This window comes from Gopherus flavomarginatus, chromosome 2 (assembly GCF_025201925.1).
Source record: "Gopherus flavomarginatus isolate rGopFla2 chromosome 2, rGopFla2.mat.asm, whole genome shotgun sequence".
In the NCBI taxonomy this organism is placed as follows: domain Eukaryota; kingdom Metazoa; phylum Chordata; order Testudines; family Testudinidae; genus Gopherus; species Gopherus flavomarginatus.
The window spans coordinates 21,202,236-21,217,653 of NC_066618.1; the positions used below are offsets into that span (position 1 = coordinate 21,202,236).

General features: G+C 44.5%; 1 protein-coding gene across 1 annotated transcript in view; it reads left to right on the forward strand.

Moving 5' to 3' along the window:
* UBE3C (ubiquitin protein ligase E3C) overlaps positions 1–15,418 on the forward strand; it is a 177,483-nt gene that overhangs the window by 92,513 nt on the left and 69,552 nt on the right. Inside the window, exon 16 of the mRNA XM_050942223.1 lies at positions 11,468–11,565. Within this exon, the coding sequence (XP_050798180.1) occupies positions 11,468–11,565 (98 nt within the window). The remainder of the gene's footprint in view (positions 1–11,467; positions 11,566–15,418) is intronic.

The window sequence follows — 15,418 nt, forward strand, 5'->3', positions numbered from 1 at the left end:
GAGGCCCTTGGCAAAAGGTGATTTGATTTACACTCTCAGCAGGTACAGAATTGTTGAAAATGCTTTTGGCAGATTGAAATCCCATTGGAAATGTTTACAGACCATTTGGATTCCAGTGTCGTCGGTATTGTCCACATTACTATGCTCTTCACAATCTTTGTGAAGCCAGAAGTGCACCATTTCCCCCTGAATGGAATCTATGACAGTGAAGGGCCGCTGAATTGCTGCCCTCCATGAAGTTGGGTGCACTCAGGCAACATAAGTCAGGGATGTTTTGTGCTCCCATATTATGGACTTGAGTGGCCCAATGGAAGAGAAGGAATAGTACCTTTATGAAGTTGCTTGTTTGTGGCAGTGGTATGGGAACTCATTGATTGTGGGGAGGAGTGTGAAATTTTAGTGCCATGCAATGTACTAATGAATGACATGACCACTTATGAAATGGGGAGAGGGGAATTATTCACAGTATGGAATGATGTAAGAAAGTGATTGAAATGTGAATTGCTATAGATGACTATATTCAGGGATAGTATTGTCATGCTAATTCCTAATTGTTCATGATCTGTTTACCTTTATTATTTTGATTACATGATGTGAAGCAGTAATAGCAATAAACTTTCTTGATGAAATAAACTTTATTTATAAACGTATTAGAAAAGTACAACCTTCACCCATTTCCAGGAAGGCCAGCTGCCATTACTACACCAAACATCAGTAACAACAGAATCTTACAGGAAAAAAAGAGTAAAAACAAAGTACATGAACAAGTGTGAACAGTGAAACCACATACAAGACGCATACCACCTACTGTGGCATGTCCTCTGGCCACCCATTCTCTTTTCCCTTCATTCCTCCTTTGCTGTGCATGTGGAACTGTGGGAGGGAGGTGGAGTCATTCACAATGGAAGGGGGTCAATATGGAGGGCTGCATGGGCAAGGTTGCCCTGCCCAGCCACTCATGGGGCCTGATTGCCTGGGCCACCCAGCCATTGAGGCTTCCAAGCTGCTTCTGGACCATAGCACAGGTAGCACACCGGGACTTAGATTGTGGTGTGGGTGATGCAGGAGGAGCTGCTGCTCTCACAGTCATTACTGATATGACTCACTTGTACAGCTTTTTCTGCTGAGCTCTGTCATATCTTAGCTGCCTTTCCTGTTCCAGGATCTGTGAAGCACGTGCTTGATCCCCTGCTAAAACTCTGTCCTCAAGCTGTGCAGCCAGCCTGAGCCTTTCCTCTTGCCTCTTGGCAGGCCTTTCCTCTAACCACAAATCTCTGTCTTTGGTATTGCACCTGCTTGTTGGCCCTCTCTAGCACTTCAGCCATAAGTTCATCACAAAATGATCCTTCTTCTTTGAATCGTTGCACATGTCCATTCCAATGTAGGTATGTGCACACCCCAAGCACGGTTGCTGGAACTTTTCCTTCAGTGGTGTCTGTTGGCTTGGCTCTGGTGCCGCACGCTCATAGCACTGGTGCGTTCTGGGGATGCGCCCTCATGGCACGTCCCCTCAGTTCCTTCTTACTGCTTGTGACTATTGGTGGAACTTCCTCTTGCTCTTGCAAGTCTTCTGTGGATTGTATTGCTGTTTGTATATAATTTTCAGATTATTCATATTTTGTTAGTTGTTAGCTATTTAGCAGCGTTTCCTCTGCTCCTAGTACTCCATGCCTCTTGCAACAAGGCTATGCCCCTGAGTGACCCGCACTCCAGTTGCCTGAAGTATTTGAGTGAAGCTCACAGTCGGTTCCATTGACTCTGGCCTTGATGCTGGCACTGGTAATTCCAGTCTTGGATGATCTGTCAGCACTGGAGGGTCAGTGTGATGCCAGCTCTATTGCAATGCCATCCACACCAAAGGCCTTCACTGCAGCCGGGGACCTTTTCTTACTGTTGATGCCACCCTCACCAGCAGTACAAGAGTTGATGCCAGCGGACAGAAGCTAGCATGTGGCCATCAGTTACTGTTCAGTACCAAGACCCATAGTGCTATCTAAAGGGAATCCAGCCATGATGGCCTTGTCCTGGTCCTACCCTCCTTGGCACCGATCGCCAGCATCAGTGGGATCCATTCCAGTGTGGTTGCAGGGTAGAGATTCCTCGTCATTGAAGTTGGAGGTGGAATCGTACTCCTCCTATGCCAGAAGTCAACCTCAGCATACCTCCTGTCGGCCCTACCCAGTGGTGGATCCAAGCCAGGCAATGCATTTGGGTACTTGACTCCCTGGCCACTGGCTGGTGCCTATGCAGTGGCCATTTTGGATCTCTCTGGCAGTTTTTCCTCCATGCAGAGACCCCAGTCAAAGCATTCCTTACTTGATGACAGTCCCTGATCCAGACTCTGGTACAGAGGCTGGTGCCAAGTATGAGAAGGCGGTACCACGAGACTCATCCAGTGCAGAAAGTGAGGAGGAGTGCTAAGGTTGGCCTCCTCTTCCTTCTTCTCTCCTGATGAAGCTGTGTTGGGGATGGGCGCATCGCCTTCCCAGGATGTCTTAAGATGCGTCAGGAGCTGTTGAAAGGAATATCCAAAGATTTGGGCATACAGGTGAAGGTGGTAAAACACTCCTCCCATACTTTGGTCAACATCCTGACCACAATGGGACCGTCAGAGTTGCATTATCTCTCAGTGAGGCCATTATGTACCCAGTAAAAAGGCCATCATGGACCCTGTGGCACATCCCCACTTCTCTCTTCCCCACAACCATGAGGACCGAAAAGAAGTACTTTGTAGTAGCCTCGTGGGTATGAGTTCTTATATATGCATCCTCCCCCACCCAGGATCCCTGGTGGTTTCTGTGGCCAATGAATGGGAATGACAGAGGTTGCAAGGGTCTACTACTCTCAAAGCGAAGGACTTTTGGTAGAAAGGTCTACTTGTCTGGGAGTCTGCAGCTCAGGATTGCTAACCAGTAGGCGCTCCTGAGCAGATATGATTTCAACACTTGGGACTCCATGTCAGTGTTCAAGGACTTGCCCCCGCAAGAGGCCAGACTGGAATTCTTACTTGTAGAAGTGGGGAAATCTATAGCAAGAGCCTCATGAACAATTTCTAGACCAAGAGGTTCAGTGCCTCCTAAGGAATGGGTGCCATGGAAGAGGCTCCACAAAACCTAAGGGGTCGGGTGGTTGTCTCATTATTTCCTAATCTCAAAAGTCAAGGGTGGTCTTAGACCTATTCTAGACTTGCACCAGCTGAACAGCTACCTCAAGAAGCTAAAGTTCTGCATGGTCTCATTGGCTTCCATCATTCCCTCCCTGGATCCAGTGAGATTGGTATGCTACCCTCATATACCACCCCTAATTAAGAGATGCTTACTTTCATATCACGATCTTCCGAGGACACTAGAGGTTCCTCAGATTTGTTGTGGACCACATGCACTACCAATTTGCAGTCCTCTCATTTGTCCTGTCGGCAGCCCTGCAAGTATTTATGAAATGCATGGCAGTAGCGGTGGCCTTCCTGAGGAGGCAAGGGGTGCAACTTTACCCATATCTGGATGACTTACTAGTCAGAGGTTGGTCCAGAGCTCATGTGGAGTCCAGCATTTTCCTTGTTCAGTCTTTCCAAACCTTAGGCCTGCTAGTAAACGTTCAAAAGTCCATCTTCATCCCAGTGCAGAAGATAGTTTATCAGAGAAGTGTTCAGCTCTGCCCAGGCCAGGGCCTTCTTCCCAGAAGGTTATTTCCAGATAATCATAGCCCTCCAGAGGCACTCAGTTGCCACAGTCAGATCTTGCCTAAGGCTGCTGGGCCACATGATGTCATGTATTTATGTGGTACAGTATGCAAGACTATACCTCAGACCTCTCCAAACATGGCTGGCCTCAGTATACAGTACACTACCAAACTGCCACCATCTGAACTCAGTTCTTACGATTCCTTCCCTGGTTCTTGCCTCCATTGACTGGTGGCTAGATCCGCTGGCAGTTTGTGCAGGTGTCTTGTTTTCTTGGCCCTAACTGTCGATTTCCCTCGTCTCTGATGTATCAGTGCTAGGCTGGGGAGTTCACCTAGGGCCCTTGAGGACCCCAGGCCTTTGGTCTCATGAAGAGCTCTCTCTGTACATCATCAGGGAGCTCAGGGCAGTCCGTTTGGCATGTCGGACGTTCCTACCTCATCCTGTGGGCAAGAATGTCTTGGTTCTCACAGAAAACACAGTGGCCACGTTCTATATTAACAAACAGGGAGGGGCTCATTGTCCCCCTTCCTTCCACACATACCCGTCAAGAGGCAATTCGGCTGTAGGAATTTTCCATAGCTCATTCAGTTCACCTCAAGGCCTCCTCCTTGCCAAGAGCGCGGAATAGGTTGGTGGAATGCCTCAGCAATTCTTTCTCTGATCGCCACGAGTGGTCCCTTGGACTAGATCTAGTAAAGAACATTTTCCAGAAGTTGGAGACTCTCCAGGAAGACCTGTTCGTGACCCAGTTCAACAGGAAGTGTCATCAGCTCTGTTCCCTGCAGAGTCACAGCCTGGGGTTGCTTATGGATGTCTTTCTATAGGAAGGGTCACCTATACTATGCATTCCCTCCTATTCTGCTCATATACAAGGTCCTGCTACAAATCAGATAAGATAGCCTTGGCATGTCCCTCCCCCAGAATTGGTTCACCACCCTACTGGACCTCTCTGTGATGACCCCCAGACCTCTCTGTACCCAGACCTAATCTCTCTGGACCACAGTCATCTGCTCCATCCACACCTTGGCTTCCTCCACCTGATGGCCTGGAAGCTCCATAGCTGAATCTGGGAGAGCAGGTCTGTTTGAAGCAGGCTCAACAGATCCTGTTAGGTAATAGGAAACCCTCTAACAGGGCCACTTACCTCGCTAAGTGGAAGTGGTTTGCCCACTGGGATGACCAGATGGAGGTCTTGCCGACAAGGTCATCGCTGCAGCTCATTCTGGACTAACTACTACACCTGAAACAGCGGAGTTTGGTTATCTTGCTGTTCAAGGTTCACCTGGCAGTAATACTGGCTTTTTCCCCTTCAGGTTGATAACTGGTTCATGTTCTCACACAAGATGTCCATGTTTCTTTGAGGGCCCCCAAGTATGAGAGCCTGTCCCTCCTTGGGATCTCAGTCTGGTCTTATCAAAGCTTATAGGCTCACCATTAAAGCGGCTAGTGTCATGTTCCTTGCTATACCTCTCCTGGAAAGTGGCCGCCTTAGCGGCCATCATTTCTGCTAGGAGGGTTTCAAAGATCCGTGCCCTCACTCCAAAACTGCCATACACGGTTTTCTTTAAAGATAGGGTGCAGTTGCATTCTCACTCCACATTTCTCCCAAAAGTGGCCTTCTTGCCTGTTTTCTACTCTTAGCTGCATGCAAACAGGAAAGAGCAGAAGCTTCACTCATTGGCTGTTAGATGTGCACTAGCATTTTACATAGAAAGGAACGAACCATTCTGGAAGTCCACCCAGCTATTTGTAGCAGTAGCAGATAGGATAAAAGGTCTTCCCATGTCTGCTCAGAGAATTTTCTTGTGGATCATATCATGTATCCACACATGTTATGAATTAGCATTGGTGGGAGTGGAACGCCCATTGACTGCTCACTCACAAGGGCACAGGCATCCTCAGCAGCATTTCTGGCAGAGGTTCCTATTCAGGACATTTGCAAAGCTGTAGTGCATACATCCTCTTTTCATTATGCCATCACCCAGCAGGCCAGGGATGATGTCCGATTTGGTTGAGCTGTGTTGCGGTCAGCATGTCTGTGAACTCTGAGCCCACCACCTGTTCAACTACTTGAGAGTCACTTACATTGGAATGGACATGTGCAATCACTCGAAGAAGAAAAAATGGTTACTAACCTTTAACTGTTGTTCTTTGAGATGTTGCACATGTCCATTCCAAAAACTACCCTCCTTCCCTGCCTATTAGAGTTGGCCGGAAAAAAGGAACTGAGGGGGCCTGGGGTTGGCCAGTCCCTTTATACTGGCACTATGAGCGCATGGCACCAGAGAACCCCAGAGCTGAACCAATGGATACCATTGAGGGAAAAATTTTCGGCAACTATGCTTGGGGCACACACTCACCTACATTGGAATGGACATGTGCAACACATCTTGAAGAACAACAGTTACAGAAGGTTAGTAACCACTGTTTTTTTAACAGTCCACGAATGTGGAGGTACTGTAGCCAGTAGAGGTCAAGGGGCCTGGAACAGGCCTAGAAACAGAGGGTTGTTATCTCACATAGGTCACTTGCAGGAGCACAAGAAAAATCCTTGTGGAATTTCAAGGACATAAACTGAACTTATATATTGTGAGAAGGATGCTTCAGACCACAGAAGCTCCCTGGATGCAGCTTGGTTAATGGCAGCAAAAGAATTTCAGGCACAATGATAAGTAAAAAATGCAAAGCTGCTTTTTTGATTTTAGAAAATTGAAAAACTACTTGAATTGGGGAGGGAATGCTGCCATCAGTGGCTGTGCTGCAAAAGCTTTTTCTATCATTTCAGGCCTTTCTCGTTTTGGAGGACATAAGTTATTTTGGTGCCCAACTGGCAAAGGGAGATGTTACTCCAAACTGCTAGTGCAAAACTTGCAGTTTATGTAACAGAAGTATTCAAAAGTATAGTGACTGAACAGCACATCTGTGAGTGGAGTGGGCTGGTCAGCTACCAAGGTGGCCTTGGAAAATGCACCATTCCCCAAAACGTTACTACCTATCTGGAGTTCCTGCTACAGGAGAGGTTTGCAGCCATCAGTACCCAGGATTGGCTCAGAATTCATGAGAGAATCAACAGGATGCTGTGTTAGCTTCCATGTGTCTTAGCCTGCTATGACTGCACGCAAACAGGAAGAACTCCACAGCCTGCCTCCATCCTGCTACCCCAGCACATTTCTGGACAAAATTTCAAACCACAGTTGTATTTAGGACAAATGATTTTGTCCCTATAGACTGCACAGACTAGCTCTAATTGAAATGGACTAGATTTGGGAATGGAACACATTTCCACGTCCCCCACCCCTATACAGTTCATTGTTTCCAAGCAGCTTGTTAGACTGCTGAATCTTTACAGTGACATACGCATGGCAATGTAAAGTTATTGTTAAGAAACAGGAATAATTTTAGCAAAAATCTGTGTCTTTCCAGCAGAAGTTCACTTTAAAGGTGTTTACTGTTTGCATTTCCTGGTTGCCATTTTGAACATCATGTGTGAGGGAAGGGGGGATGCCAAGGTACCGGTATAAAATCTGCCATTAGCAGGTACATGCTGCTAGCTGGGGCTTCTCATAATTTACTGGTTCATAGAGTGGAAATTCCTCCCATTATTGTAGTAATAAATATTAAAATGTAGTCAGAAACTTATCAGGCTCAGGGGTGACTTCTGTCCGTTCTGAGTCTGTTGCAGGCTCAGCAGCAGGTTTTTCCTCAAGGGATGCATCAAACTGCTCTTCCAACCATGGACCCAGAATGTGCTGCTGCTGCTCATGTTCCAAAGCCTGCTCTGGGACCAGTTTCAGCAACAGAGTGACTCTATAGTCCCCAATTGCTGCTTGCTCCCATCAGTCTCCATGTTGGATTTAGGGGCCAACAGGGTACCATCCCAGTCATCATGCACCACCGTTGGCTCTGTGCTTGGTGCAGTGTCCAGTACCAGGTCAAACTCCTCACTAAATAGGCATGGTTTTAGCAAGTTGCCTGAGGTGCAGTTCTGGGCCCCCGTTTTCTGGTACTTGTTCTAGAGCTGCTTAATCTGCTCCCTGCCCTAGGCAGCTGCCAGTTTTTTTGTTATGTGCTAGTATGTGTGGTCATTCCTGGTACTCTTTCTAAAGTCCACTGCTTTGCTGGCTTTGCACCAGAGATTTACCAAAATCAGGCTGTGTTCCTAAGACCACTTTGCAAAAGGCTTGTTATGGTCGGTCTCCATTACAAACGCAGAAGGCTCTCTGATGGTGTGTTAGCAGCTTGGTAATCAGAAGACAATGGAAGTGTTAAATGCTGACTTACTGAGCTGCAGCAGTACACCAAGGAGGGTTGTTCTGTTTTTGGTAGAGTAGATTCAAGATGCTTGGGATAGAGAGGACAAAAGAAGTTTGCCCATGGGATTGTGGGATGCTTTTTGGAAGACTCCCAGGACCGGAGTCCTGAGGGGCTCTGTCTATGTGGGAGACAGGCCAGTCCTCACTTATAGACAGCCTCCCAACCTGAAGCAAATACTCACCAGCAACCGCACACCATATAACATAAACACTAACCCAGGAACCTATCCTTGCAACAAAGCCCGATGCCAGCTCTGTCCACATATCTATTCAAGTGACACCATCATAGGATCTAATCACATCAGCCACGCCATCAGGGGCTCGTTCACCTGCACATCTACTAACGTGATATATACCCTCATGTGCCAGCAATGCCCCTCTGCCATGTACATCGGCCAAACTGGACAGTCTCTGTGCAAAAGAATAAATGGACACAAATCTGGCATCAGGAATCATAACATTCAAAAACCAGCGGGAAAACACTTTAACCTCTCTAACCACTCAGTGACAGACTTGAAGGTGGCAGTTTTGCTACAAAAAAACTTCAAAAACAGACTCCAAAGAGAGACTGCTGAACTCGAATTAATATGCAAATTAGACAATTATCTCCAGCCTTAACAGAGACTGGGAATGGCTTACTGGGGATTCATTACAGTAATTGAATCTATTTCCCTATGTTAAGTTCTCCTCACACCTTCTATGGGTCATCTTAATTATCACTTCAAAAGTTTTTTTCTCCTGCTGATAATAGCTCATCTCAATTGATTAGACTCTTCCTGTTGGTATGCATACTTCCACCTTATATGTTCTCTGTATGTATAAATATCTCCTGTCTGTGTGTTCCATTCTGTGCATCCGAAGAAGTGAGCTGTAGCTCACGAAAGCTCATGCTGAAATAAATTTGTTAGTCTTTAAGGTGCCACAAGTACTCCTGTTCTTTTTGTAATGTGTGTGTAGATGGAAGGAGTAAGTCTGACATTAAAGCCCACAGTATTGCATTAGGAGCATTGCTCTCATTCTCCGCCAGAAGGTAGTGGTGCTTTCTGCGCAGTTGGAGTGCTTTTTGTGCTAAAGCAAGCACTGTGTCCTGGGAGTCAACTCTCAGTACAGGAAGCTCAGGTCTGTAAACTGGCACATCCTGTTCCAGAAGCTCCACCTTGGTCTGAGTCAGTGGTTTTTCCAAAGCACTTGTGACCAGAAGCATCAATATTGCTTTCAGCAAAACAGAGTTTCAAGACACAATCATTATCCTTTTGCATCTTAACTCCGCTAAATAACTATCAGAAAATGCTACGCTCTGGTAGAAATGACCAAGACAATATTGTACCATGAGTCGTTGTTGCTAGCTTTATACAATGTTTGCTATGCCATTGGTAACTTTGCTTGTGACCCTCCATCCACCACCACATCCGTCCACATTGCCTAGAGAATTTATGGCTGCTTGTTTGGGACAGTCTGAATATCAGAGTGATGTGAACTACCCATCTTCTTTGAAAGTGACCTGTCCAGGTCCAGGATAAGGCCATGTGTGTGAGGAAACTCATGCTGCAGTTGCCTGTGCTGTCCTCCTCCTTTAGCTAAATAAAGTGCTTCAGCCTCCAGGGCTGTCAGTCTGGCACCCTTCATGACCACAAAATTCACTGACAAGAAGAAAGATGTGATCAACGTGATTGTGTAAAAACAAGCATATAACAATATATGTAGGATCTGTTTAATCCACTTGACTCCATGTGGGATAAAGTCAATTAATGTGAAAGTACTGCTGAATCACATATGGTAGTGTTTATTTGTGCTTTTTCATTTACTTAAATGGCAGACTCTTGAGTTATAAATGCACTGTGTATTGATGACTCCATCCAATATTTCTTTTTAAAGATGGAAACCTTGATGGAGAATTGACTAATTGACCAGAATAATTGAACTGTCGAAGTTGGATAGTGGTTTACCTTTGCTGTACATGCACTTTCTCTTTAAAATGCTTTTAACCCTTAGCGTAAGAGGCAGCATACATTGACTTTAATTAAAATGTTTACTAAGAAACTAAGTAACCTCAGGGAAGCACTTTATCAAAAATTCCAGGAGCTTGCAATGCAGAGATTTGCCAAAAGTGAATATTCATCAAGTATACTAATATGTGGGGTCATGTCACACTAAATCAGTACCTAAAATGACTCTACTTAGAAATGATTTGGGAAATTTAAAGTACAGCACCCTTTGATAATGATCATTGATGTGGTGCCTTGCTGCAGAAGGGCAGCCAAGCATCACCACCCCATAAACAGATGCCAAAGGAAGGATTGCAAATGCCAGTTTAATCTCCTTGGCCCCATTAGTTACATGTACTATTTACTTCAGCTTTATTTTATTTTTTTTCCTACTTTATCTGCAGGCAGCCTGGCCTTGCCTGTAGGGCAACTTTTTTCTGGCTCTGATAAGCAAGAAAATGAAAATGTCTGGGGCTTTATTATCTGGTATTCGGTCTGTAGCTAGATGAATCTCCATCTAGGCAATCAAGGAGGTTAATATAGTCCATAGCATCTTGTATTGGTTTCATGTCTCATGCTGCACTTGAATTTGTTTACTGTAGTGTGAGACATGTGCCCAGCTGACTTAATTTTCTTGCTATTAAATTAGGTATCCAAAACCCAAATGGGATCTATTTCTTAAATACCTCCTTATGGGATACACCTAGAAAGTTCCAAAAGAGTTGCACCGGGGTTTGAGACTATCTTGGAGTGGGAGCCTTTTCCTTTAACTCCTTATGCTCTTTGGCTATTTTCTCCTTGCTGTTCACTCAAGCAGCTAATGTAGCTTTCTAATGTTTCCTTCACTTTTCCATGAGGACTGAAATCTAATTTAATCGCAGGACAGATGCCTTTTTTTGCACTTCCCAAGCCTATTGAAATAAATGAGTTGACTTGATTGGGTTTTGGCTGTCATGCACTAGAGTGTCATGCCAAAATTGGTGTGCAGGACAAAAACAGATTCCATGGTTGAAAGCGAAGTACACGAAATTACTGTGGGAAATGGAGCCCTTTGGTCAGTGATATAGAGCCTTTGGGTGCTCCCTTAATGCAAATAATAATTACAACCTTCCCTTAATTAGCTGATAAGATTCTAATATTTAAAATTTTATTTTTATGTTGTATTAACATTTAGAAAAGCAGAAAACGTGATTTTTCTAAAGAAGATTAAAAAGCACAATTACATATCATTTCTGTATACTTATCTGCAGTAAGTTTTAATTGCTCAATTTTCATTTTACTGGTAGAAACTGCAGTATTTTAGGAAGGTAAGGCTCATGAGAAACCAGCTTACAGCTGGCTACTTCACTTCCACTAAATCAGTTGTCATCTTCATGTATGTAGTTTTTTGACTGAATACAAATTATGAATTTATTTTGACAAGGTAAACACTATTAGAAAAGCAGTTTTTTACCAAAATTGATAAACTCTTTGTTCATATTTTTAAGTGGGTTTGGAGCCAGCACCTCTTTCTGTGTCCGAGGAACGACAACTTGCAATTCTGACGGAGCTACCTTTTGTAGTTCCTTTTGAGGAAAGAGTAAAGGTATTTAATTTTTTTAATTTTTGTGTATTTTGAGGATTTTATAGTAAATGTAATACAGTGAGTTCAACTATGTGGGGAGTCAGACCTCAGATCATACCTCTATCTAGTGGAGAATCAGACCATGTTGCTCTTGTTTGTCCCCAGTATTTGCATGGCCACTACAATGCAGAAGATGCTGGGCAAGATTTACTGTTACGTCTTTCAATTTATTTTCCCTTTTTACAGTGTTTTAGAATCATTTTGCCTGCCTTAGAAGGACAAACTATGCTAACATCACTTGAGAAATGGTAACGCTGTATAATAAGCAAGCATAGGCCCAGATTCTGTAATTGGATCTATGTAGGTGGACCTCTGCACCAACACTGAATCCCACTGCAGTTAGGGGAGCTCCAAGGAGATGCACAGTGCGTCTACCTGGATCTTATTGAAGAGTCCAAGATTCTCATATACAGTGTACTCATTAATCCAGTACAATATGAATGAGTCATTTTGAGGAAATAATGCGCAGAAGTTAAGTTTCTGCATTCAGTGGTAGTTGGACTTAAAGCAGTGGTCCCCAACCTTTTTGTCTGGCGGAAGCCAGACGAAGGACCGTGGCGGTGGTTGAGCATCCACTGAAATGCAGCCGAATTTCGGCGGCATTTCGGCGGCAACACCTCTCGATGACGTCGCTTGTCGGCAGCAAGCAGTGTCATCGAGAGGCATCGCCACCGAAATGCCTTAGAAATTCGGCGGCATTTCTGTGGATGCTTGACCGTTGGCCAGAACACAGGTGCATTTAGATGCCTACGGGCACCATGGCGGGGACCCCTGACTTAAAGGAACTCTTAATTACTGTATAGGAAAAATGTGACTTTCAATTCCATATGTTGTTTATAATTTGGTTATGAATGCATTCTGGATCTTAAGTGTATAATTTTGAGGACCACTTTTTTTCAAATCTCACAAGATTTTTTTTTTTAATGCTGCCATTGTGACATTACCCCTAGAAACAATTTCTGAGCTGCTTCTGTTGGCTCTACAGCATCAGTTAATTAACAGACTATTCCCAGAATTGCGTTGGAATCATTGTGTACCAGCGCCATCAAGGAAATGAAAAATAGTTTCATGTGGGAAATAAATCAATGTTTACTGAAAGGACAGTGACAAATTTGGTAGAAAAAGAATGTGTATTTTTAGGCTTGTATCAGAAATTGGAAACAGTAGAGAAAAAAAATTATTTAAAACCTATTCATATAGCATGGCACTGTGATAATGCAAGTTGTGATAGGTGTTTTTTCCAAACCATTCAACATCCTATTGTGATTATATCACTTGAGATTATTGTTAAGTGGCTTTCAGTATTGCATCATAACATAATACATTCTATACAGCTAGGATTTGAGTAATCCAGTCCCAGTTTGTTTGATGTTCTTCAGGGACCTCTGTGCATTTCCACTTACAGGATTAACTCCTTTAGTATTGAGCTGTAGAACTGCATAACAAAGCCATGCCTCCTAAGGGTGCGAGAATGCTCTCACATTATGATGATCAGCTCTATCCATATAAGGGAATATTACCCCTACCGCCGTGACCATCCAAGTTTCTTCTCTGCCACTGCTGAAAGCTAAATGGAACTACTTCTTGTGTCTGTGAGCTAATTAGCCTAATATAGTGTCTATAATTAATTAGTTAGTTACACATGGTATAGTTAGAGTAGTTGAGGCTACTTGCCTTCATTTATCCTGCAGTTATGTTGGGTCCAAAAGTTGTGCATCCTGCTCAGCAACCTTTCCAGAGACAGATGCGCATGTTTGGTGCCTAGTGTTCCTGGGAAAGGCTCACTGAGTGCGCCAGTGCCCTGTTTGCCATGCCTTTACTCCTTGGTTGAGGAAGGACAGACAGTTAAGACTGCAGGCTCACTAGGCAACTTTGAGCCATTAGCCAGACCATTCTTGTGCTCCCTCAGGAGTTTCAAGGTGTGCCTGTTTGCTGAGGCCTACTGTAGAGAGACCTCTGTGCAGCACTCTTTGTTGGGGCTGAGGTTGAGCTCCCTGAGGCAAACACTTAACTGGAACTGACCCTCTGGCCCAGCACTATTCAGGACTACAGGGTCTTGTCAAAACAGACTGCTCAATCACCTCAGTCTGCGATGACACTAAAGACTCCCTCACTGGCCTTGGAGTTGGCAAAGTTTGACATGACGAGAGAGAGTCATGCTTACAGATACCTTAGTGCCCCTGTTTTGTGGAAGAGAAAGGAAAAGAGGAAGTATTCTTGTCTGCAAACGGGGCCCAAGAAGAACAACAAGGGAGGAAGCATTGTTTTCATTCTCCTCTGATTCGTATAATTTTTGGAGACGCTTTACCAGTCTTGACACTGCCTCTAATACACACTCCTCCTCAGCTTGACGTCACCATGCTGAGTGACTTGGACACCTCTCTGACATGCATGTCTCTAGCACCATTGACTCCTCTCTCTCATGGCTGAGGTTTATCAAAGCTTTTGGCTACACCTTTTCATTTTGACTCTGCACTTCAATATTCATTGGCAGTGTTGATCCAGAACATCCTTCAGGAGCATGGGATTCCTTTGGAATTGAATATGCTAACTCCTCCAGTTTGCTCCAGAAAGCCCAGCTGACTTCCATCTCCAAAAACTCCATATGTCTGAAAGATCTTATGAAGGGACCTCTTCAATTATTAATGTGGCCCCGCATTCAGGAGCCAGTGAAAGTTTTGCTCAACGCTGCCAAAACTAGCATGGCACTAACTTCAGTGCTAATGAGAATATAGACACCAATGTCTCTTTGGGCACTGAAGCAGCTCAATCAAGGCTTGAGAGTTTTCCTGATAGCTGACTCACCACAGGCACCGCTACATTCAAGAACACCCATATTTCATTTGGCACAGATACGATCGGCACTATTGCCTTCTCAAGAAGATTGACAATGGGGAGGAGATGCCGAGAGGAAATACAGCAATTTCCCATAGCAGAATATACATTACTTGAAGATGAAATGGGGACTTTGTCCATCTCCCCTCCTGATGACCAGAAATTATTTCAGGAGTTGATGGGGAGAATGATTAATATACTTCAGTTACAGAGTGGAATTTCAGACAGTCTGATCCCCTTTTCAACATCATGCAAGCACTGAAAAAAGACATTTGCTTTTCCTGTTCTCCTGGGTTTACTCAATCCAGCAAAGGACGTTTGGCCTTATCTCTGTTTTTACCATCAACACTAAATAGCATCTCATCGCACATCCAGTAGATGGCCGTCCAACATCTCGAAGATGAAAGAAGATGTGACAAAGTTGGTCTGTCAGTGCTTAGTAGTGGTATGGGAAAAGAGCGCAGTGCACAAGTGGCAAAGCTTCCCATGTGGTTACAGGTCCACTCACCAGGTGGAAGTTGAAGCATACTCTGCTTTCTGGCTCACCTGAGGGCCTCAGCCTGGGCTCTCTGATGGTTCTTTGAAGTGACCGCACCAGTCTTAACATGGCTTCTCCAAACTGAAAAATTATTGGCAGGATTATCCCAATTGTCAGTGGGAATGCTGAATTTCTTGAGGACTTGCTTGACCTTATCTCTGTACCAGAGGTTTGACCTTCCTCTGCATTGCAGGCAGTTCTTAGGTTGACCGTAAAGCAAACGATCTTGAGGCATGCACTCCACATGTCCTAACCAGCAAAGCCTGTGAACATTCAGCATAGATTGTATTCCAATTCTCTTAAGGGTCTCTTCAGGGTCTTGCTGTCGGTGATCCGTCAGTAGCAAGTAATTAAGGATTTTTCTGAGAGGTGGAAACTGTTTAGTCAGCACTCCTGCTTGGAGTAGGTAACTCAGCTTTCATAAAAGACATAAAAGAGGGT